Source organism: Pristiophorus japonicus, chromosome 18 (genome assembly GCF_044704955.1).
Source record: "Pristiophorus japonicus isolate sPriJap1 chromosome 18, sPriJap1.hap1, whole genome shotgun sequence".
Classification (NCBI taxonomy): Eukaryota; Metazoa; Chordata; class Chondrichthyes; family Pristiophoridae; genus Pristiophorus; species Pristiophorus japonicus.
In genome coordinates, this window is record NC_091994.1 from 37,043,302 (window position 1) to 37,069,838 (window position 26,537).

At 43.6% G+C, this 26,537-nt stretch overlaps 1 protein-coding gene across 1 annotated transcript in view; it reads left to right on the top strand.

Moving 5' to 3' along the window:
• wdr18 (WD repeat domain 18) overlaps positions 1–26,537 on the top strand; it is a 221,112-nt gene that overhangs the window by 63,534 nt on the left and 131,041 nt on the right. The window contains exon 5 of the mRNA XM_070860856.1: positions 18,703–18,846. Within this exon, the coding sequence (XP_070716957.1) occupies positions 18,703–18,846 (144 nt within the window). The remainder of the gene's footprint in view (positions 1–18,702; positions 18,847–26,537) is intronic.

Genomic DNA, 26,537 nt, shown 5'->3' on the forward strand with positions numbered 1-26,537 from the left:
AACCTGTTCAACCTTTGTCATCTCCAGGCCAGATCCAAGACCGTCCCAACCTCTGTCGTTGAGCTACAGTACGCGGATGACGCTTGCGTCTGCGCACATTGAGATTGAACTCCAAGTCATAGTCAATATCTTCACTGAGGCATACGAAAGCATGGACCTTACACTAAACATCTGTAAGACAAAGATCCTCCACCAACCTGACAACCTGACCCCGCTACACAACACTCCCCCACCCCAGTCATCAAGATTCATGGCGCGCCCCTGGACAATGTGGTCTTTCCATACCTCGGGAGCTTTTAATCAGCAAGGGCAGACATCGACAATGAGGTTCAACCCCGCCTCCAGGTGCGCCAGCACAGCCTTCGGCTGCCTGAGGAAGAGTGTTTGAAGATAAGGCCGTCAAATCTGGCACCACGCTCATAGTCTACAGAGCTGTAGTGATACCCGCCGTCCTGTATGGCTCAGAGACATGGACTATATACAGTAGACACCTCAAATCGCTGGAGAAATACCACCAACGATGTCTTCGCAAGATCCTGCAAATCCCCTGGGAGCACAGACGCGTTAGTGTCCTCGATCAGGCCACCATCCCCAGCATCGAAGCACTGACCACACTTGACCAGTTCCGTTGGACCACATTGTTCGCATGCCTGACACCAGACTCCTAAAGCAAACGCTCTACTCGGAACTCCTACACGGCAAGTGAGCTCCAGGTGGGCAGAGGAAACGTTTCAAGGACACCCTCAAAGCCTCCTTGATAAAATACAACATCCCCACCAATACCTGGGAGTCCCTGGCCAAAGACTGCCCTAAGTGGAGGAAGAGCATCCGGGAGGGCGCTGAGCACCTTGAGTCACATCGCCGAGAGCATGCGGAAAGCAAGCGCAGGCAGTGGATGGAGCATGCGGCAAACCAGTTTTCCCACCCACCCTTTCCTTCAACAACGAGGGTGTAATTCTCGTATTGGACTGTTCAGTCACCTAAGAACTCACTTTTACAGTGGAAGCAAGTCTTCCTCTATTTCGAGGCTGCTGCCAATGATGATGATGATTGTTTATTCAGCATAGAAAGGGCTATTTAATGTATTACTCTTCTGACATGCTGTTTATTCAGAATTATTTGTGCTTCAGAGGCGTGATCAGGTGCAAATGTACATAGAGCCAAAGGCTTGGTCAAAGAGGTGGGTTTTCAGGAGGTTGTTAAACGAGAAGAGAGAGGTAGACCCAAAGTGATCAAGCTTGGCTTCCGAAGGTGTTGGACTTTAATGTGAGTCATATTGCAAGATGGCCAGAATGTATATTGAAGCGGGGTTCCTTCTCACCAAACCTCCAGACTTTGACGTAATGGCCATCTTGATGGTTTAACTGCTAATCGATTTAACCTGATGTCTGCTATCTGAATTTACAAAGGAACAGGAGATGACCTGGACAATCCCAGATAGTTAATGTGATTTTGCTAGTAGTTGCTATGCGTTGGCTTCGGTGCCTCTCTTGTTCTGACCAATCTGCTATTAACACCTCACATGGGATGCCGACCCGTCTGCTTGTTCCTACCCCTCACTGTTCAAACTAATCTCCAATATTAGCATTTCCTAATTGGGCAATGACCCCAAGATGTTATGATTTAACTTTGATGGGTTACCTGCCACAGAGCAAATTCTAACATGAGACACGTGTAATATAGTTTTTCGAAAAGCTGTGACCTATTAGAGATTAAATAAAGCCATTAATGAGATTTATAAATTAAAAAAGAGCAATTGATTTCGTGATTTTAAAGAGTTTGTATGAATATCTCATGATTTGAGAAGGTGTGGTGGCAATCATCATCATCATAGGCAGTCCCTCGGGATCGAGGAAGATCTGCTTCCACTCTTAACATGCGTTCTTAGGTGGCTGTACAGTCCAATAAGAGAACCACAGTCTCTGTCACAGGTGGGACAGGTAGTCGTTGAGGGAAGGGGCGGGTGGGACTGGTTTGCCACACGCTCTTTCCACTGCCTGCGCTTGATTTCTGCACTCTCTCGGCAACGAGACTCGAGGTGCTCAGCGCCCTCTCGGATGCACTTCCTCCATTTAGGGCGATCTTTGGCCAGGGACTCCCAGGTGTCAGTGGGGATGTTGCATTTTATCAGGGAGGCTTGTAACGTTTCCGCTGCCCACCTTAGGCTCGTTTGCCGTGAACGAGTACCAAGTAGAGGGCTTGCTTTGGGAGCCCAATGGAGCTGATCAAATGTGGTCAATGCTTCAATGCTGGGGATGTTGGCCTGGTCAAGGACACTAACGTTGGTGTATCTGTCCTCCCAGGGGATTTGAATGATCTTGTGGATACATAATTGGTGGTATTTCTCCAGCGACTTGAGGTGTCAACTGTACATGGTCCATGTTTCTGAGCCATACAGGAGGGCAGGTATTACTACAGCCCTGTAGACCATGAGCTTGGTGGCAGCTTTGAGGGCCTGGTCTTCAAACACTTTTCCTCAGGCTGCACTGGTGCACTGGAGGCGGTGTTGGATCTCGTCGTCAATGCTGCTCTTGTTGATAGGAGGCTCCCGAGGTAAGGGAAGTGGCAATATAGAACTACTGTATATATGCTTTTAAATGGTTGCTGTTACTGTTGTTGTGAAATTTGCCCACGGACAAAAGGTTGTGCTCAAAGGAGTTTGTGACCTGCTCAGTACAAAAAAAACAGGTAGCGTTGGTTGCAACCTTTGAAATTTTGCAATATTAACACTCAATAGATATTCAACGTAGATGTATTTCTTAAAAAAACTTCAGCATCAGATTATATATTCAAAGTAGTGGAGGAGTTTCTGCAGTAATTCTCTCTTACTTCGCTGATGGCTTAGGAGCACAGAATGCTGCAAAAGAGCATGTGGGGGTTGGGGCAATGGGTGGATGAGAATTAACTAAAGTTTCCCATTTTACCAGTTTATAACGAGATAGGTACAAATGAGGAAAACCATTTGACCCATTATTCATTCATTCATCCATCCAGAAAGACCCTCCAGTCCTCCCAACACATCATCTGATAGTTTGTGAAATGCTAGCTGGGTATTTGCCTTCAATACTCTACCCAGAAGTTAATTTCATGTATTGATTACTTTTTGTGTGAAGGAGAGCTTCCTTGAGTCAGTCCTGAATTTACCATTTACTAATTTGAACTTGTGCTCCTTGTTCACTGGTGGTTTGCATTATAGAATTGCATAGAATTTTACACCACAAAAACAAAGCTATTCGGTGCAACAGATCTATGTCTGTGTTTTTGTTCTAAACGAGCCTCCTCCCATCTTCATCGAACCCTATTAACATATCCTTCTATTCCTATCTCGCACATGTACTTTTCCAGCTTCCCCTTAAATACATCTATGCTCATCGCCTCAACCACTCCATGTGGTAGCGAGTTTCACATTCTCACCACTAAGAATATAATTTGAACTAGGGTTATGGATTTACCTGATCTATACTATTTACTACAGGGCTGTAGTGATACCTGTCCTCCTGTATGGCTCAAAAGTCGTGGACCATGTACTGTAGACACCTCAAATCGCTGGAGAAATACCACCAACAATGTCTCTGCAAGATCCTGCAAATCCCCTGAGAGGATAGATGCACCAACGTTAGCGTCCTCGATCAGGCCAACATCCCCAACATTGAAGCACTGACCAGCTCCGTTGGGCGAGCCACATTGTTCTCATGCCTGACACAAGACTCGCAAAGCAAACGCTCTACTCGGAACTCCTACACGGCAAGCGAGCCCAAGATTGGCAGAGGAAACGTTTCAAAGACACCCTCAAAGCCTCTGATAAAATTCAACATCTCCACCAACACCTGGGAGTCCCTGGTCAAAGACCGTCCTAAGTGGAGAAAGTGCATCCGGGAAGGCGCTGAGCACGTCGAGTCTCATCGCCGAGAACATGCAGAAACTAAGCGCAGGCAGCGGAAGGAGCGTGCGGCAAACCAGTCCCACCCACCCTTTCCTTCAACGACTGTGTCCCACCCGTGACAGAGACTGTAATTCCCGTATTGGACTGTACAGTCACTTAAGAACTCACTTTTATAGTGGAAGCAAGTCTTCCTCGATTTTGAGGGACTGCCTATGATGATGATGACTTTTTACTATCGTGCATTGCTCTAAGGTCACCTCTGAGTTGCCTCATTTCAAGACTTCTTGCGGGCTCCTTGAATTATTGGGAGATATCACTAGGTAGAAATAGGATTTCCACCTTGCCCCAACCACATGCTTAATGGATCCTGAGTATTTTTTCTCCCACATTTTCCTCTCCTGAAGGCACTAGGATTTATTAGTGTATGATACCATGGAGCAACCGTCCAATATCTTATCCAAGTGTTCTTTCGTCATGTGTGAGCAACATGAGTATTGGCAAGCTATTCATTTCAGTCACAGCAAAGCCCAATCCTGCCCTCAACATCCATATGTACACTTCCAGAGGGTGTCATTAGATAGCAACAGGAGTGACTGCCTTTTAACCCCCGACAGACCAACAACCAGAAGCGCCTCTAATGTAGTAAAACACCAAAAGCTGCTTCACAGGAGCGTAATCAGATTAAAAATTGGCACCGAGCCAAAGAAAGAGATGTTAGTCTGATAAAGAGGTACGTTTTGAGGCGCGTCTTAAAGGAGGAGAGAGAAGCGGAGCGATTTCGAGAGAGAATTCCAGAGGTTAGGGCCTCGATGGCAGAAAGCACGGCCGCCAATGGTGAGGCGAAGGGAGTGGGTGATGCACAAGATGAGAGTTGTAGGAACACAGTGGGTTGAAGGGCTGGAGGAGGGTCCAAGATTCAGAGGGAGGCAATGGAGGGATTTGAACTCGAGGATCAGAATTTTAAAATTGAGACGTTGGACTACAGTGTAGGTCAGTGATGGATTAACTGGACTTTGTGCGAGTTAGTTTAGGAGCAGGAGAGTTTTAGATGAGCAAGTTCGTGGGTGGCTGGCTAGGAGAGCATTGGAATAGTTAAGTGTAGAGATAACAAAAGCATGAATGAGCACTTGTCGCACCCGAACTGCTGCCTTGGCTGAGATTACCTAATCCTATATGAACCAGGGACCAAACCTTTGGCAGCCTGATCTGTGTGACTCAGTACCATACTGGGAAATGTATCTACCAATTGAGTGCCGGGATGCTTGGACACCAGTAAGCTATAAAATACTGGATGTCTGTGAATGTACTGCAAAGCTGTGATACAATTTCAAGTTACAGATGATCATAGAATCATGCAATGAAACAGCAAGAAGTAGGCCATTTGGCCTATCGTGCACGTGCCCGCTCTTTGGTAGAGCTATCCAACTAGTCCCGCTCTCTCCCTCATAGCCCTGCAATTTTTTCCTTAAAGTATTTATCCAATTGCCTTTTGAAAGGCACTATTGAGTCTGCTTCCACCACTTTTCAGGCAGTGCATCCAGATCATAACAACGTGCTGTGTTTTTAAAAAAGGGATATTTATAAATTACTCAAAACTGTCGTTTGTGATGTTTACTGACCTCCCTCGTGCGCTCTTTCTTTCTCGGCGCAGTCTTCCATCACATTCTAAGCCAGCTGTTTCTGTGTGTGATCACTTTATTTTATATAGCAGTCCAGAAGGCTTCTTGGCTGATTAGTCTTTTTACACCATTATGTAATTAAAAAATCCTCTTGAATAAGCTTTCAACACAGACTTTTAATTAAATTGAATCATTGACTTAATTTCAGTTTTCAACTGCCAGACCAGTTTAGGAGATGAATATTTATATGTAGCCACCCAGTTTAATTGATGTGCTTCATTTTTCAAATATTGTGCAGGTTTGACCAAATTAATACTTGCTGATCTCACCATGTTCATTCATAAGAACATAGGAACTTAAGAAATAGGAGCAGGAGTAGGCCATTTGGCCCTTCCAGTCTGCTCTGCCATTTAATAAGATCATGGCTGATCTGATCATGGACTCAGCTCATCTTCCCTGCACGCTCCCCATAACCCTTTATTCCCTTATCGTTCAAAAATCTGTCTATCTCCGCCTTAAATATATTCAATGACCCAGCCTCCACAGCTCTCTGGGGCAGATAATTATACAGATTTACAACCCTCTGAGAGAAGGAATTCCTCCTCATCTCAGTTTTAAATGGGCGGCCCTTTATTCTGAGAATATGCCCCCTAGTTTTAGATTCCCCTTGAATGGAAATATCCTCTCTGCATCCACCTTGTCGAGCGCCCTCATTATCATGTATGTTTCAATAAGATCACCTCATTCTTCTAAACTCCAATGGGTATAGGCCCAACCTACTCAACCTATCCTCATAAGTCAACCCCCTCATCTCCAGAATCAACCAAGTCAACCTTCTCTGAACAGACTCCAATGCAAGTATATCCTTCCTTAAATATTGAGTGAGGGTGCTAGGTGTGGCCTCACCAATACCCTGTACAGTTGTAGCAGGACTTCTCTGCTTTTATACTCTATCCCCCTTGCAATAAAGGCCAACATTCCATTAGCCTTCCTGATTACTTGTACCTGTATACTAACTTTTTTTGTTTCATGCACAAGGATCCCCAGGTCCCTCTGTACTGCAGCACTTTGCAATTTTTCTCCATTTAAATTATAATTTGCTTTTCTATATTTTTCTGCCAAAGTGGATGACCTCACACTTTCCCACATTATACTCCATCTGCCAAATTTTTGCCCACTTAGTTAGCCTGTCTATATCCTTTTGCAGATTTCTTATGTCTTCCTCAGAATTTGCTTTCCCACCCATCTTTGTATCATCAGCAAACTTGGCTACATTACACTCGGTCCCTTCATCCAAGTCATTAATATAGATTGTAAATAGTTGAGGCTCCAGCGCCAATCCCTGCGGCATCCCAACTAGTTAATGTTTGCCAACCGAAAAATTACCCATTTATCCCGACTCTCTGTTTTCTGTTAGTTAGCCAATCCTCTATCTATGCTAATATATTACCTCCAACACTGAACTTATATCTTGTGCAGTAATCTGTTATGTGACATCTTATCGAATACTTTTTGGAAAACCATATACACCACATCTACTGTTTTCCCCCTTATCCACCCTGCTCGTTACATCCTCAAAGAACTCCAGCAAATTTATCAAACAAAATTTCCCTTTCATAAAACCACGTTGACTCTGCTTGATTGAATCATGCTTTTCCAAATGTCCTGCTACTGCTTTCTCAATAATGGACTCCAGCATTTTCCCAACCACAGATGTTAGGCTAACTGGTCTATAGTTTCCTGCTTTTTGTCTGCCTCCTTTTTTAAATAGAGGCATTACATTTGCGGTTTTCCAATTTTCTGGGACCTCCCCAGAATTTTGGTAGATTACAACCAATGCATCCACTATCTTTGCAGCCACTTCTTTTAAGACCCTAGGATGCAGACCATCAGGTCCATGGGACTTGTCTGCGTTTAGTCCCATTATTTTAACAAGTACTACTTCTTTAGTGATTGTATTAAGTTCCTCCCTCCCTATAGCCCCTTGATTATCCACTATTGGGATGTTTTTAGTGCCTTCTACTGTGAAGACTGATACAAAATATTTGATCAAAGTCTCTGCCATTTCCCTGTTCCCCGTTATTAATTCCCCAGTCTCGTCCTCTAAAGGACCAATATTTATTTTAGCCACTCTTTTCCTTTTTATGTACCTGTAGAAACTCTTACTATTTTTATATTTCGTGCTAGTTTGCTTTCATCATCCATCTTCCCTCTCTTTATCATTTTTTTAGTCGTTCTTTGCTGGCTTTTAAAAGTTTCCCAATCCTCTGGTCTCCCACTAATCTTGGCCACTTTGTATGCCCTTGTTTTCAATTTGATACCATCCCTTATTTCCTTAATTAGCCACGGATGGTTATCCCTTCTCTTATAGTCTTTCCTTCGCATTGGAGTATATTTTTGTTGCGAGTTATGAAATATCTCCTTAAATGTCTGCCACTGCTCATCAACCGTCCCACACTTTAATCTATTTTCCCAGTCCACTTTAGCCAACTCTGCCTTCGTACTTTTGTAGTCTCCTTTGTTTAAGCTTAGGACACTAGTTTGAGATCTAACTTTCTCACCCTCCAACTGAATGTGAAATTCAACCATTCCTAGAGGATCTTTTACTACGAGATCATTTATTAATCCTGTCTCATTACACAGTACCAGATCTAAGATAGCCTGCTCCCTGGTTGGTTCCGCAACGTACTGTTCAAGGAAACTATCCCGGATACACACTATGAACTCTTCCTCAAGGCTACCCTGGCCAATTTGCTTTGTCAAATCAATAGGAAGGATAAAATCGCCCATGATTATTGCCGTTCCTTTTTTACAAACTTCCATTATTTCTTGATTTATACTCCATCCAACAGTGTAGCTACTGTTAGGGGGCCTATAGACTACACCCACCAGCAACTTTTTCCCCTTATTATTCCTTATCTCCACCCAAACGGATTCAACATCATGATCTTTAGAGCCAGTATCGTTTCTCTCTAACGCACTGATCTCATCCTTTAAAATCTGTTCCACACACCTGGGGTTGGGAGAGAGTACAGAATAAAGGACAGAATCCAGACTAATTTGGCAAATAGCTTCATCGCCAATGACCTTCCCTACTATAGTAGCCAGATATTCTGAGTGATTTGTATGGGAAATAGTAGCAGACCCAGGAATGTATCCGGTTTGTGTTGTATCAGTCCCTGGGATTCTTAAAATTACGAGGCACTCTGTTGCAGTCTTCTGAAATGAATGGATATTCTATCTAGGGGTGGGAAGAGAAAATGAATCTTCCCGTTTTGTGAGCTTCTTCCATTCTCAGGTTGCTCCCTTTCAGGTTATTGATCGACAGCCTCTGCCCAAGTACTCATCTTTTTATGTGTGAGCCGAGAACAGCGAGTCCAGCCAATATAGTGAATTACGGCTGCATCTGATCCTGCCCTCTGGCTTCAACAAATCGTTCTTCTTTTTTTTTAAAAAAGCAATTATTTTGCCCATAACGCTAAAGAATGTTGGTGCTGATGAATACATGAAATGAGAAAAAAATTCACTGATTCTGAATTAAACTATTTCCTTAATCATATCAAGCAAATATTTTGCAATGGGAATATTTAAAATAGAAACATTGGTGTTTATATAACACCATATACTATTTCTCAGAAACATTGCAACGTCCTTCATATACAGCCAGTAACTTTGATGTGCAGTGACTGTTGTCATGTAGGCAAACGCAGCTGACATTTTGCAAAGAGCAAAATCTAACAACCAGTTGTGGGATGAATGAGCAGTTGATCTATTTCTGGTAGTGTTGATTGAGGGAGGAATGTTGATCAGGACCATAGGAGAACTCCTTGCTCCTCTTCGGGTAATAGCATCAATTCTTTAACATCTACTTGAACAGGCAGATGGACCCTCAATAATATCGCATTCAAAATAACATGGTGGATGGAGGAGTGTCTGCATGTTGTCTATATAAACTTCCAGAAGGTAATTGTTAAGGTTCCATGCAAAAGATTATTAGCAAAAGTGAGCATGGACCTGGAGGTAACCTTGTGACATGAGTTTGTAATTGGTTGGGAGGTAGGAGACAGAGGGTAAGGATCAAGGGAATGTACTCTGGTGGGATGCAACAAATGGTATTCCCTCGGGATCTGTACTGGGACCTCAGCTACGTAATGCCTCAGCTTTTCACCGTATATATCAATGACTTGGATAAAGAAATAGAGAGTTGTGTATAGGGTAGATACAGGAAAGCTATTTCTTCTGGTAAGGTGAATCCCAAAAAAAGGACACAATCTTAAAGTTAGAGCTCGGCTATCCAGGAGTGAAATCAGGAAGCACTTCTTCACACAAAAGGTGATGGAAAGCTGGAACTCACTCTCCCAAAAGGCTGTGGCTGCAGGGTCAATTGAAACTTTCAAGACTGATGTTGACAGATTTTTGTTGGGTAAGCTTATCAAGGAATATGGATCATGGGCAGATAAATGGAGTTGAGGTACAGATCTGCCGTGATCTAGTTGAATGGTGGAACGGGCTCGAGGAGCTGAATGGCCTACTACTGTTCCTAAAGTATGGCACCACCAACAATGCAACACTTACTCAGTACTGCATTGCTGAATATTGAATACAGCATTCTGACTCAGAGGTGAGAACTATCACTGAGCCAAACTGACATTTAGAGGAATATTATTGAATGAAAATTATTTGTATAAACGAGAAAACCATACTGGTTTTAAACATTTTTTAAGTAATTTTATTTTGTGGATCAAAACGTTGTTAAACTTGTGGAATTTGTTTAGCTTTATAATTTTGGAAAATTATAATCTGAGTTTGAAGTTCAGTAAAAGTGAACAAGCATATAAACACTTTTCGAATTAGTCCCTGCCCTTATGAAAGTTTACCTCTTTTAACATGAAATGAGATTTTGCCTCCTGTCAGGGAAGAAACACATTATAAATGCACACTGCAAATAGCTGTCTGATTGATAGCTTTAGACACAAAATTCTGTCTACGCCTGTTTGTAATGTGGCTGCTCTGTGGCTTCTCGATTTTGTGTTTGAGAATGTGTGGGTCAAAACTGACGTGCACAATGACCCCGGTGGCCCTGTTGTCTGAATGATCCTGAAGTTCTGGATAGAATTTCTTTTTCCCAACAACACTGGAGGGAATTCTGAAGACTGAATAAATACAGGCTGTCTTTTAGATTAGTTCCAAGTTGCTCTCCAACACCTGTGCCCTGCAGTGCGGAGTAGAATTAGTAATTTCACCGTCTGGTATCGTGAATTTTAGAAAAAGATTCCACTGAACCGACCGCCCATCATACTTGAGAAAGCTAAAGTTACATCAGCAGTTGAATCTTTTTATATAATTTTTTTTGCTTAATCTATCTTTTGGAATGCAAGTTATTCCAGTTTTAGTGGCTGAAAAGGGCTGAAAAGGGAGAAGGGCTATATTTAATCATCAAGAATTCTCTAAAGCCTCAAAAAGATCAAAAAGTCACAGAAGCCTCAAAACACAAATACATTTACAGTCAACTGTGGAAATGTTTGTTCAGTATTCTGTAGTTATGAGTTTGGCTATGAACCGGGCAGAGAAGAAATACCGTTGAGACAAAAGTACCAATGGGTTGTATTGTAGTTTCATACTCCTGTGCCAGTCTAGCACTAACTCACAGCAGTATTTAAAACTGACCACAAGCTTATCCAGTAAATTATAGAGTATGGCACATTAAGAGTGGGATTGAGATATTTATATTTATAAATGACTTTATTGTGTTGCTGAAATGCCTTGTAGCATTTCACATAATGTAGGCAAATAAAGCAGTCATTTTGCACCTACAAGGTCCCACAAACAACAGTGCGATGAATGACCATCATCTTGGTTGAGAGAGGAATGTTGACCAGGACACTGGGAGAACTCCCTGCTCTTCTTTGAATTGTATCATCAGCTCTTCAATTTGACTAATTTAATGTCACCTCTGAAAGAAGCCACCTCTGGTGATGCTGTATTTGCTCAATGATGCATAAGAGTGCTGAAAACTGAATCAAGTTGATACGTTGGGGTTGTTTCAAATGAATACAGCAAGCATGCAATTCCAATTCTCTCCAATCACAGCCATGTTGCACAAGTTTGCAAGTGCATTGTTCTTTGCAAACTTAGATCGCAATAATATTTTGCGGTTTTACTCTGATTTTTAATCCTAGAATTGAGGCCCTCGCCTCGAGATTTTATTCTGAACTATGAGAGTAATTATTTTCATGATTATTTTCTGCAGGGATTACTTGGTATCTTAAGTAGCTTCCTGTTCTACAATTATGACATTTTAAATTTTATTCCTACCAATATTCTCACACTCTTTGCTTTCTGAACTCTGGCCCTCATAGTATCTCGCCCATTTCCTTAAGATGTGTAACTGTCCTGTGCCTTCTCTTTAATCTCACTTGCTCCCAGCCCATCACAAAATTTCTCTTTGGAAATGTGCTTGTGTCCACCCTTTCCCTAAGAAAGGTGATTCCTCTTGCACTTCCAACTGCTGTCCTTTGGTCCTTCCTTCGATAACTTATATTATGGAAGGTGCTGTTTGCGCTCAAATTATTTGTCACCTTGAAAGTTCTGGCCAATCCCTGATTAGGATAGCTGTTCCACTGGTAATTTTGTTATCTATATTGTGCACTGTGCTCTTGGATACTTCAGTGAATCATTTTCCATTAGCTCAGAACATCTCAAAAGCCTCAATCGGGTCCGACACTGTACACTTCTTCTCAATACTGTCATATGGCATCCCAATAGAGCTATGTTAAGGGCTATCTAGATTCATCTCAAATCACTTTTTCTCTGTGCTCTAGTTGATGACTCGTCATCCTTGAACTGTTTTCCCATTAATTCGGTTCTGTTCCTCTTTGATATCATTGACCGCCTCCATTCATCATTCAGCCATATCTCTTGCTGATGCTTCCACTGACATTCATCACCTTCCTTCAGATCACATTGGTGCAAATAACATTCATTCCTCCCTGTGTGCTGGCTGAATTACAATATCTTGATCTCTTCCTTATCCTTTGGGCTATCGATGCAAATTTAGATCATTTGTTCCTAGGGCCTCAAAACTGTGGAGCACCTAACCTCCACCAGTTTTTTTTTCTTCTTCTTACAATCTATGGGATTTTAAAAGTCAAGCCTGGTTAAACCTAATTATCACTTCTTGATTTATCTTGTCTTTTATTCTTTTTAGCTTTGGTGTTATCCTTCACAGTGGTCTCTTGGTCCTCCCCTTTTATTCTGAATTTAAAGTTATTTCCTTTTTTGAAGGCGATGACTAGCTGGGTTGCTGGCCCCCTTGTGGCACGTCATCCAAGCAGCCATTCCTTGTCTGTGAACCTGATAGTGATTATAAGCAAGCTATTTGATCATGGAAAGCATTACAACTGAGCTCGAACCTGCCCTTGCCCTAGGCGCGCGCGCGTGCGCACACACACACACACACACACACACACACACACACACACACACACACACACACACACACGCTTTTCAGCAGGGTTCATTGAATTGTGATCAGCAGTTGGAAACGCTGGTTGATTTTTACCTTCCTTAGCCCAAGTGCATTGAGAATAATTGTAGTGTCCCTGGAACCATCCCTCTTAAGAGTTGCTGATTTGGTACAGACAGAGAATTGAACGTGAAACATCCAGATGAATATGGCTCAGTTTCTCTGGATGGTGCAGTTGCGAACTCAGCCATCAGGCTGCTGAAAAGTGCTATTTAATTAAATTGGAAACAGCAGACAGGAATATCCCTTAAAATTTAAGGGTTTTCGAGTTGCGTGAGATCAAATAAAGTATTTCGACCATGATATATAGGTCTTAAACTTAATGTTATCTTTCAGTGGATCTGTGAAGGTTACAGTTTTCAGCATTAGTCATTTTCTGGTGCTTTGGTCAAATTCGACTTCACAACCGGCAGTTAAACTGTCAGGAGCATTCATTTCAAAGTTTTATGTCTCCTGGGATTTTTTAATTCATATTTTGCTCCATTATTTAGATTTATGATAGGTTCTGCTTTTCATAGAATAATTTAACAGAAAAATGAATTCACACCAGAAATGATCTTTAGTTCACAAAGGCATTTCTAGATCAATTGGTAACAATTCAAATTGTGTACCAGAAATAACTTCTCCAACCCTTTTTCCCCCTTCCTCCACCGCCCCCGCCCTATTCTTGATGATGTGATTTATGGATTGAGCTGGTGGCACACGCTACTCCTTTCTCGCATCAATTCGGGAATGATAGTTAAGGGTACTCTATACATTATATTCTGATAAATGATTTATGCTATCCATCTACTAGTGTACATTAGTCAATTCCTTGTGGCATTGAATATGGGGAGTTAAGACCAAGAGTAGTCTTCACCTGAAGTGGGGTTAGAGTGCAGGGGGATAATTGGACCAGGGTGTATAGATGTAATTCTGTGGAAGCCAGGACATTGAACAAATTAAGATAGGCAGCTTCTTAACCAGTAAGGGATTATGGGTACTGGGCAGGAAAGTGGACTTGAGTCTATGATCGGATCAGCCATGATCGTATTAAATGGTGGAGCAGGCTCGAGGGGCCGTATGGCCTACTCCTGCTCCTATTTCTTATGTTCTTATGTATTCAGTCCCCATTTAAAATTGATGAATTTGTTTTTTGCATATTTCTGTAATAAATGATTATACCCATATTTATAATGGAAACTGCTATGTAAGCATCTTCAGACCTCCTTCCAGTAACAAAGAAACTTTCAAGGAACATAAAATACTTCAGCTAGAAAGTATGCCACCTCTTAATTGACATTGGTGTGAACTCATCTGAGATTTACGTAACGGCAGTTAGATTTTGTAGTTTTAAAGAGAATTCTACTACATGAAGTAGAATTATACATTGTGCTTTACATGGTATGATATTCTCATTATGCAGCGTAACCATAGCTTAATGTGAAGTGTATGAGGGAAGATTTGCCAGGCTTTTGAAATGTCTCTGGGGTCATTGAGTAGCAATTTCATGACTGGCATCTAGCTCATAATCCGATGGAGAGAAAGTCTCTCCAGGAACTAGAGCATGTAGTCTAATCTGACACTCCAATGCAGCACCGAGGGAGTGCTGCACTGCCAAAAGTGCCGTTTTTCAGATGATACATTAAACCAGAGCCCCGTCTGCCCTCTGAGGTGAACGTAAAAGATTCCATGGCACCATTTTGAAGAAGCGCAGGGGAGTTATCCCCAGTGTCCTGGCCAATATTTATCCCTCAACCAAAATTACTACAACAGATTATCTGGTCATTATCTCATTGCTTTGTGCGACCTTGCTGTGTGCGAATTGGCTGTCGCGTTTTCTAATTTCAATAGTGACTACACTTCAAAAATACATCATTGGCAGTAAAGTGCTTTGTCCTGGAGTTATGAAAGGCGCTACATAAATGCAAGTTCTTTCTTTATCTCCTTCTCTACTTCACTTTCTCCATTTTCTCTCTCTTTCTCTACCACTCTCTTTCTTTCACTCTTTTTCTCCCTCTAAATATGAAGCTGATTTGACATTCATGTTTGGTTGAGGATTCAATTTCAAACAACTTCCATTTTATTTAATGAAGAAAACATTCCAAAGTTATTAAAGAGGAGAAAAATATAGATAAAAAGAATATTTTGCTAGGTGTCCCTTGATCCCCTCTGATTACCTGTTTGTGATTGTTCCTGTATTTGTCCCAGTGAATCTCTTCCCCTTTCTCCCTGAGGGATCTTTAGTGGTCACTTTTAATTTGTTAAAATCTATTTAAGGTTACAGTGCAATACTGAATCAGTAGTGGAGGAATGAACTGGTCACCCGAACTATAGTCAGCAGTGCGATTAGGTCGGATGTGGTCACCTTCCCACCAGAGATGGGAGGTGGCTCAGAAAGACTATAAAAGAGAAGAAAAGTTTTCAATAAAATTATCTCCTGAGGTTTTATTTATGGGCAGTCTGGAGATTGGGGCGTGGTTGTGATGTTTAGCTGATTATCTGGCCTGTCCCTTTAATAATATTCCGGCTTTCTAAATAGGCTATCCCGGGGTGGATGAGAGGCTAATTACTGTGATTATTTCAAATTGCTGGAACTCGTTTGTGGTGTGGACAAGTTTTTCTAAGTCAGTAAAAACTGTATTTTTTAAAGAATGGTGAGTTCTAATGTGTTGATATTTTATCCAAAGTGTTATCGGAGATATTATAGATAATAGACAGATTTAAAATAAATCCTTGACATCTCATTGGTGGGACAGATATTCCTAATGTGCAAAGTCACAGGAGATTCCATTTGAGAACATTCGCATGTAGCACCAAAGTGCTTGTGGCCCATTTGTCAGTTTGTTCTTCTGCTGCATTGTGATGTTCCCAGAAGCAACAACATTCTATTTTGAATATTGCTCAGTTTGATGCAACGATGCAAGTTTAGATCAGTATTACTGAAACTCATATATCAGTTAGGATTTGATAGGGATTAAATGTACATTTTAGAATAAACTATCATGGCTCCAAATGCCATTTACTGCAGGATGGCCTTTTCTCTAACTGCGGACTGTCAAGTGTCATTTTGTGGATCTTGGCTTCACATTGTTTTGACAAAGACCACAGACAATCAATGAAAAATCCCAAATAAAAAGCTCCAATTCCCCTTTTACTTGGTGCTGAATTGGCCCATTTATGTTGCGCAATGGATCTAAGAATGAAGTGGATTGCAACAGATTCAAATAAGTGCAAGTGCCCCAAAGTCGTAATGTAACGGCGCTTGATCAAAGCAAGTTGCTGGCTGTGCAGGGAGGCTGAGCGGCCAACCTGTTTGGGCCGCTTGCAGCGCCCGATGCTGCTGCCTTGTACTGTTTAACTTTACTGCCAGCAAAGTTTGAGGCAGGGAGCAAAAAAAGAATGTCACCACTTCTGGCTACAGGACCAGCACATCATTGACTTTGTGTTCTTGCCAACAGCAGCAAACCCTGTAATATAAAAGGGATACAAGATACTAGACTGAGACTGCTGGCTTTCTGGGAGAGGGGGCATGTTCAAATCCTGCCTCTGGCAGGTGCTTTAGTGACTCCTGTAACCTTGGGATGTAGCTCTCGGAGCGGGACTGAGGCAGAATTTTCCAAATCTTGTAAGCTGCAACTGTAGTTTTTGGAATATAGAAGTACTTTGTGAACGCTTTAATTCCGGCAGCGGAAGGTGCTTGTCTCCTACGATCAGTTGATTCCCTCCCACGCAAATGAATACTTTACCTCAACATGTGTCTGTCAAAAATGTTATGAGAATTGTCATTCATAAAGAAGACTGGGACCTAGTGTCAGTATATAATCATTTTTGTACTGTATGTCATTATTATACACCAGGACCGGAATGCTAAATTAGATAAGTGAAAGGATGCAATTATTTGTGGAAAAAAAAATTTTTGTTACTAAGGGATGCTAGTGGACGGCAATAAAATGGAAACTCAATACAAATATAGAATTTTACCGCACAGAAGGAGGCCATTCAGTCCATCACACATGTGCCGGCTCTCTGAAAGAGCTATTCGCTTAGTCCCATCCTCCTGCTCTTTTCCCATGTCCTTTCAAATATTTTATCCATTTCCCTTTTTAAAAACTATGGGGCTGAAATTGCCCTCCACCCCAAGCGGGGCACACCTATCGTTATTTAAGATCTTTCTCCGCCCAAATCCATGGGGCGGAGAATCCGGCAATTTTCAAGTCTTTGTTGATTTTTTCCAGTCGGTTGCTGTCGTCAGCAGGGCGGCAGTGCGAGCGGGTCAGAGCAGCTGTCGCTCCAAGTCACCAGCGCGACGCGGACTTGTCGTGCCGTGCTGACTCGTCACAACGTCCCTCCCCTTCAGTTAAAGGGGAGAGCCGCTGTGAAATCTGCAGCCACTTTAGTGACAAACACTGGGCCATTAGGGAGGGTTTTTCCTGGTACCCAAGAGAGAGTTCTGGGATGCCTGTTGACGGCCTGGCCGAACCCGTGGCCACCATTGTTGGGCCGACCTGGCTGTCTATCGTCAATTAAAATAAAATGGCGGCCGCTGCAGTGCACCTTCTCCTTGAAGGGCGGACGCGCCGCTCAGCCACAAGAAATGTCCCGACAGGGAAATCTGTCGGGAGCACTGAGCGGCGGCCGATGTGCACTCATAGGGCAATTTCCTACACGGGGCGGAAAGGGGGTCGCCACCGGTCAGTATGGGGGCGGCGTGTGCCCGACGAGAAGACAGCCGGGGCGGTCCCATTCACCGCTCCAAAAATAAAGGAGGGCAATTTTCAAAATGGCGGTCCCTCCATTGAGGTACATATCAGCTATGCTCTGATTGAATGGCAGAACAGGCTGGAGGAGTTGAATGGCCAACTCCTGTTTCTATGGGTGTAGTAGTGTTCTCTGCTGATGTTTTAAGCAAGCTATCAAAAGCAGGGCACATAGCGACGACGTTTCTACTAAAAATACATTTCTACTAACAGCCACGCAGTAAAGTAAATAGATGGCATTTGCCCCCAGAGGACTCGAGATGCAGCAGCAGGAATGGTATTGCCAAGCATCTTAAGGTGCCACTGCTGTTGGAGGCTGCTGCATTTTCTGTCTTCTGTTGCTGCTGGCAGCTGTTTCCACCTGTACAAACCAATAAAGCAATTGTCTGTTCACCAACCTGCATGGACTATCCCAACCACTGAAGAAAGTACGTTGGCCAGAAGCAATCACAAAGTGAGAGTTTGCAAGCGAGTGTATGTTGCTGTTGAATTTGCTGCATAATATAAACAGCAGCCAGATCCTGAGGTAATGCTGCAGAATCAATTCATCAGAGGGTTCCAGAATATGAATGCAGCATAGCACTTCTGCTTTGGTTGATTTAACAAATCCCAGCTCATTTCCAACTGTTTATTGTAACAATCTAGTCCTTTTGTTGAGGACTAGATCCCCCCCTTCCTTTCTCTCTTCCCCACCCCCTTCTCCCTTCTTCCCCCCCCCCCTCTCTTCTCCTCTTCCCCCCCCCCCCTCTCTTCTCCTCTTCCCCCCCCCTCTCTTCTCCTCTTTCCCCCCCCCCTCTTCTCCTCTTCCCCCTCCCCTCTTCTCCTCTTCCCCATTCCTTCCCTTACCTCCCTATCCTGTCCCCTCAGAACATCAGAAACTTTATGATACTAAATGATTCCATCATTAATGCTATTTTTTTCCTTTTTCCCCTCAAGCTTTGGGAAATATCCTGCGGGGAACTCCTGATGTCTGTGCTATTTGATGTTGGAATCATGTCTGTGACCCTCGATCCTTGTGAATATTACCTGTTCTGTGGAGGAAATGACGGATCCATATTTCAGGTCAACTTGTTCACTGGGGTGAGTGGGGCCTATTCACTTAAAGGTGATTTGTTACATACAGGAACTCGTCATACGTGCTTCAAATATATTCAACAACTATATTAAAAGTTTCCTGTGAGGAACTGCTTAGAATTACTAATGAATCCAAATGAGGTGACCATTGGAGACGGCAACAGATATTTTATGTCACATTCTGGCATCTGTACAAAGGCCTGTAAAGTATCAGGACCGCAGTTCACCGAAGGCCTATGATTTTTCTCCCTCGCCATTCCAACTCTTGCTGTGGCACAGTTCCATAGGCTTGGGGGGCAGGTGGGGGAATAATATCTCTCCATTCTTCATGTGAGTCTCGATAACATGTGTTAGCAGGATATTCAGTCGTAGGAGGGGAAGAAGAGATGACAGCTGAAGCTAATTCTGTCCTCCCCGATACCCCCGCATGCACTAATTTAGCAGCATGTAGAGAAGATTTTTCCACTTGTGGGGAGTCTAAAACCAAGGGTCATAAATATAAGATAATCACTAATCAATCCAATAAGGAATTCAGGAGCAACTTCTTTACCCAGAATGTGGAACTTGCTACAACAAGGAGCAGTTGAGGCAACTAGCATAAATGCATTTAAGGCGAAGCTGGATAAACACATGAGGGATAAAGGAATAGAAGGATATGCTGATAGGGCTAGATGAAGTACAGATGGGGGAGGCTCGTGTAGAGCATAAACACCAGTACAGACCAATTGGGCCGCAGCCTGCTGTTGTGGTGTAAATTCTAAGTAATTGCTGGATATTGATTAGGAGCAGGAACTCTATATTTTATTCTCCCTCTTCCCCAAGCTCAGGTGAACAGAGGCCAGTTGTAGTGGGTGTGCTGCTGCCCGGCAGAGATCAGCTAAATGCACACACTGGGAATCACTCCGGTCCCTTCTGGCCTGTTTGGCCCAGTTCTACTGCAGGAAGTGCAATTACCCACTGAGCCATCAGGGAATTGAGTAATTGAATTCATCGATTGTCAATACAATTACACAAGCCTTGAAGATAAGTTTAAATCATTCTAAAGAAGTAGCACACCAGTTCGATGTATATTCAGACTTCTGTAGAGCTGTGCCCTATGCCCTTCCCTTTGGAACTTTAGTCACATCGTGAGCAAACTTGAAATTTTATGCACAATAAAATGCTTCTTGTGCTGGTGATGACAGGACTGAATGGTCTGAAACTCGCTGTTAGAGAAGTGAAGAACGGTACATTGGGGGGAAAAGTACTTGCAGTTCTGTAGCTCCTCGACATATTTGGTTAATATTTCAAAGCACTTCACACAATGAATTATGCACTTTGAAGTGCAGTGACTGTTGTCATGTAGGCAAACGCAGCAGCTATTCTGTGTCAGCAATTCTCCACAAGCAGCAAATGAAACAAAATTACCAACTGATCTGTTAGTGTTAATTGAGGAAGGATAGCTGGCCAGGACTCTGAACTCTCCCTGCTCTTCTTTGAATAGTGGCAGTTGTCTTTTATATCCACCTGAACGGTTTAGTGCCTCATCTGAAGGATAGCACCTCTGATATTGGAGCACTCTTCTGTTCTGCACTGGAGTGTCCATGTAGATTATATGCTCAAGTCCTGAAGTGGACTTGAACCCACCGTTGAGAGGGCTGATACAATCTCTTTAATTAAACAATTTCATAGAAAATATAAGCACTTTAACCTACCAATTAATTATTAATCATACTGCTTAAATTTTTAAGATTGGTTATTTTTGTATTAAATGTTTATAATGTAGGGAGTTGCTATCCTAGCAGAGAAGGGTATGTTCAATATTGAGATAATGAACTGTTAAATACTTGAATAAATGAATACTTAAACAATTTTGAGGTGACAACTGAAATGGGGCAGTAATTTGCAAGGACAGAGGCGTCAAGGGTGGATTTTTTGAGGAGAGAGATGTTGATGGCAGATTTAAAGTGTAGGGAACAGTACCTGAGGACAGGGAACCGTTAATATCAGTTAACATGGGGGCCAGGAAGCAACGTTGGGTGGTCAGCAGTTTGGTGGGAATAGGATCAAGAGAGTTGGGTCTCATGAACAAGATGAGCTCAGCGAGAGCATGAGGGGTGAGACAGGAGAGAAACTAGAGAAAGATGTGAGTTTAGGGCTAGGGCAAGGGGGACACTAGGGGAAGTTTGACCCAGTGGGTTAAGGAAAGGAAGGAAAGGGAGGCAAGTGGCAGCTGAACGAATGGTCTCAATCTTAGTGACAAAGAGATCCATGAGCTCTTTGCACTTACCAGTCTTTACAACTTTATAAGAAAAAGATTTACTACTTCTTTGTCGTTCTAGTCAATAGACTCTAAGGGTTAACCACCTTTGTTTTTTTTCAGTCCTGTAAAGTGCTCGTTTATCTTCCAGTTTTTGGTTCTAACTAAATTATTTTCACACAAGATAATTACAGATGAGAGATGCCAATCGGCCCATCACAGCTCAATGACCCTAAAGTTCCCCATTGAAGCATCTAATTGATTCTTAAGTGATTTGGGGTATTTCACTTCCACTGTTCTGACTGAAAGTTTGCTCCCTCTGCTGATCACTTTCTGTAAAGAACTGCTATCAGTCCTAAATGTTATTTTTATTAATTTGAACCAGTGATCCATTGTTCTGCTCTCAGTTCAATTTAAAGTAATTTTCTGGATTACTCGTTCCTGGTATGTGGGCATCTCTGCCAAGGCCAGCATTTATTGCCCATCCCTAATTGCCCTTAAGAAGTGAGGCACCGCCTTGAATCGCTGCACTGTGGTGAAGATACTCCCACGGTGCTATTAGGGAGGGAGTTCCAGGATTTTGACCCAGCAATGATGAAGGAACGTCGATATATTTCCAAGTCAGGATGGTGTGTGACTTCGAGGGGAACTTGCAGGTGATGATGTTCCCAGACGCCTGCTACCCTTGTCCTTCTAGGTAGTAGAAGTCGCGGGTTTGGGAGGTGCTGCCGAAGAAGCCTTGGCGAGTTGCTGTAATGCATCTTGTAATGGTGCACACTGCAGACACGGTGCGCCGGTGGTGGAGTGAGCGAATGTTTAAGGTGGAGCTTGGGGTGCCAAGCAAGCGGGCTGCTCTGTCCTGGATGGTGTCGAGCCTCATCCAGGCAAGTGGAGAGTATTCCATCGCACTCCTGTACCTTGCCTTGTAGATGGTGGAAAGGCTTTGGGGAGTCAGGAGGTGAGACACTCGCCACAGAATACCCAGCCTCTGACCTGCTCTTGTAGCCACAGTATTTAAGTGGCTGGTCCAGTTAAGTTTCTGGTCAATGGTGATCCCCAGGATGTTGCTGGTGAGGGATTCAGTGATGGTAATGCCGTTGAATGTCAAGGAGCGGTTGTTGGAGATAGTCATTGCTTGGCACTTGTATGCCGTGAATGTTACTTGCCACTTATCAACCTAAGCCTGACTGTTGTCCAGGTCTTGCTGCATGCGTGCATGGACGGCTTCATTATCTGAGGAGTTGCGAATGGAACTGCACACTCTGCAATCATCAGCGAACATTCCCATTTCTGACCTTATGATGGAGGGAAGGTCATTGATGAAGCAGCCTGAGATGGTTGGGCCTAGGCCACTGCCCTGAGGAACTCCTGTACGATATTCTGGGGCTGAGATGATAGACCTCCAACAACCACAACCATCTTCCTTTGTGGTAGGTATGTCTCCAGCCAATAGAGAGTATTCCCCCTGATTCCCACTGACTTCAATTTTACTAGGCTCCTTGATGCCACACTCGGTCAAATGCTGCCTTGATGTCGAGGGCAGTCATTCTCATTTCACCTCTGGAATTTAGCTCTTTTGTCCATGTTTGGACCAAGACTGTAATGAAGTCTGGAGCTGAGTGGTCCTGGTGGAACCCAAACTGACCATCGGTGAGTAAGTGGCACTTGATAGCACTATCGACGACCTTCCATCACTTTGCTGATAATTGAGAGTAGACTGATGGGACGGTAATTGACCGGATTGGATTTGTCCTGCTTTTTGTGGACAGGACATACCTGGGCATTTTTCCACATTATCTGGTAGATGTCAGTGTTGTAGCTGTACTGGAACAGCTTGGCTAGAGGAGTGGCTAGTTCTGGAGCGCAAGAGTTCAGCCCCGGCAGCCAGGATTTTGTCGGGGCCCATAGCCTTTGCAGCACCCAGTGCGCTCATCATTTCTTGATATCACGTGGAGTGAATCGAATTGACTGAAGACTGGCTTCTGTGATGGTGGGGACGCCAGGAGGAGGCCGATAAGGATCATCCACTCGGCAATTCTGGCTGAAAATGGTTGCAATCACTTCAGTCTGTCTTTTGCACGCGTGTGCTGGGCTGCGCCATCATTGAGGATGGGGATATTCATGGAGACTCCTCCTCCTGTTAGTTGTTTAATTATCCGCCACCATTCACGACTCGATGTGGCAGGACTTTGATCTGATCCATTGATATTGGAATTGTTTAACTCTGTCTGTAACGTGTTGTAGTTCTGTGTTGCAGCTTTCTTAGGTTGGCATCTCATATTTAAGTACGTCTGGTGCTGCTCTTGGCATGCTCTTCTGCACTCCTCATTGACTAGGGTTGGTCCCTAGTGAGGGATATGCCGGGCCATGAGGTTACAGATTTTGTTGGAGTATAATTCTGCGACTGCTGCCGATGGCACCACAGCGCCTCATGGATGCCCAGTTTTGAGCTGCTATATCTGTTCTGAATCTATCCCATTTAGCATGGCGGTAGCATCACGCAGTCCTTAGTATGAAGACGGGACTTCGTCTCCACAAGGACTGAACGGTGGTAACTGCTCCCAATGCTATTATGGACAGACAAATGCATCTGTGACAGGTAGATTGGTGAGGATGAGGTCAAGTAGGTTTTTCCTTCGTGTTGGTTCTTTCCCCTCCTGTCGCAGGCCCAGCCTGGCAGCTATATCCTTCAGGACTCAGCCAGCTCGATCAGTAGTGGTCCTACCGAGCCACTCTTGGTGACACACATTGAAGTCCCCCACTCAGAGTACATTTTGTGCCCTTGCTACACTAGATGCTTCTTCCAAGTGGTCTTCAACGTGGAGGAGTACTGATTCATTAGCTGAGGGAGGGCGGTTGGTGGTAATCAGCAGGAGGTTTCCTTGCCCATGTTTGACCTGAAGCCATGAGACTTCATGGATCCGGAGTCGATGTTGAGGTCTTCCAGGGCCACTCCTTCCCGACTGTATACCACTGTACCGCCACCTCTGGTGGTTCTGTCCTGCCGGTGGGACAGGACATACCCAGGGATGGTGATGGAGGATTCTGGGATATTGACTGAAAGGTATGATTATGTGAGCATGACTATGTCAGGTGTTGATTGACTAGTATGTATGTCAGCTCTCTTAATTTTGACATAAGTTCCCAGATGTTAGTGAGCAGTGTCAACTGGGCTGGGTGCGCCGTTGTTGTTTCTGAAGTCACTGCAAAGATCAATGCCGAGTGGTCCGTCTGGTTTTATTCTGATTGTTGTTTTCTGTCGCGATTTATTACAACTGAGTGACTTGGCAGTTAAAAATCAACCACATTGCTGTGGGTCTGGAGTCGCATATAGGCTGGACCAGGTAAGGACTGCAGATTTCTTTCCCTAAAGGACATGAATGAACCAGATGGGTTTTTATGATCACCATCACTGATGCTAGCTTTTTATTCCAGATTTATTTAATTGAATTTAAATTCCCCAGCTGCCATGTTTGGATTTGAACTCATGTCTCTGGATCATTAGTCCAGGCCTCTGGATTACTAGTCAAGCAACATAACCACTATGCTACCGTTCCCGACCTTGTAAAATTTACAATCTTCTATCCATCTGTCTCCTTTCAAGGCTGAAGAGTGCACCTCCGCGACTGGAGCCTCGGTGGCCTCATTGGAGAAAGATTTCACCCCCGCTCTTTCCCCCCCCCCCCCCCCATCTTGAACACTATCTGAATCAGACATTCTTTTAAGCACTCGCACACTGAAATCAATCTGTTTGCTTGAAGCTAATACCAATGTAGATATCTATATATATTTCCTGCCCTTCAACCAAGGAAGGGTTGCAAAACATATAAAAGCTGGTTAATATATTTGTTTTTCTCTCCCCTGCTCTCCTCCCCCGCCCCCCCCCCCCCCTCTCTCTCTCTCTCTCTCTCTCTCTCTCTCTCTCTCTCTCTCTCTCTCTCTCTCTCTCTCCCCCCCACCCGTTGCCTTCTGCACATGCGTGGATGACCCCTGACCTCCCGAATCGTGGGAAACCCTGTTTGCCAAAAAAAAAACACGTGCAGAAGGCCGTTGCTAGGGAAGCCTTGCCTTCCACATCGCTGAGGCCCGTTTCAGATCGCTGAGCTATCACCCCCCCTCCCCAAAAAGCCGAAAGTCGCAATCCCAACAATGGGCGATGTTCCAGCAATCCTGAAGGCTGAAACATCGCTCAGGCTGGAATATCGCACATTTTTTGGGCCCTAGCGATCTAAGTGGACAATCTAGCCCCAGCTGGTTTCTCCAGATTTCCCTCATAACAGAACTCTGAAACTGAGGTTGAACCTCATGGCTGTTCTCTCACTGCTTCTGGTGCTTGAATGTCTCTGTGACCAGAACTGGACACTGCACTCAAATTGCAGTCTGACCAGAGCGCCATACAATTTGATCATGACTTCCTCAGAGCTGTATTCTGGTGGTTTGGCCATATAATTCAACATTCTATTGAGGTCGTTGATCGGACATTTTCAACAGCAGGTCGACTAAGACTGCTAGATCTCTCTCAATATCATCCATAGCTATTTAAACACCATTTACGAAGTATGTGCGTTGCCCATTTTTCTTTCCTATGTGCAGTACTTTACATTTGTTTGTATTAAACTTCATGTGTTGTTCTGCCCAGTTACATATTTTGGCCAGCTCATCCTGTAATTTTTAATCTTCCTCCTCTGATTCCACTGGCCCTTCTAGTTTAATATTGTATGCAAATTAGACCAATTTACATTAAGTTTCAGCATCCAAGTCATGTAAAATAGAAATTGTACTGGTCCCAATTAACTGATTCCTAGGCCACCTCACTCAGAACTTCCCCATCCTGACATAATTCCTGCAATAAGTACCATTGTTTCCGTCCATTCTCGGGATTTACTCCGAATCCCTATAATTTTGTGGATATGGGACTTTGTAAAACGCTTCAGAAGTCTATGCTATAGGTTCATTTGTGATGTTATTTCCTCACATAAGTCGAGGAGGTTTGTCAGCCATGATCTTCCCCTTCTGAAACCATTCTAGGCTGCAATTGTATAGATGCACCTCGAGTCTACCCCTTCGGGGCGAAGGAGCGGCGAGAGATGGTAGAGGGACGTAATCGGGGCCCAGGAGAAGCGTGAGTTCGGGGCCCAGAAGAGGTGAGGGCCCAGGGGCAGCAAAGACCAGCCCACACTGCAATATGTGTGCGCACTAGGTCCGTGCAGCAGAGCTGGTTTCCAGTCATCTTGGTTAATCCTTGCTACTGGACCAAGCCCATGTGGTGGCTGGTGTGCAACGGTCACCACACGTTAAAAAAATCCACGTACATGCATCTTCCACCCTTCAGGATTTAGTTCGGGACCTGGAATTTTGGGTACTTCATTGAAACACCTGTGAACTTTTTGACGTGGAAGCAAGTCATCCTCGATTCAAGGGACTGCCTATGATGATGATGACTCCTGATAATTACGTG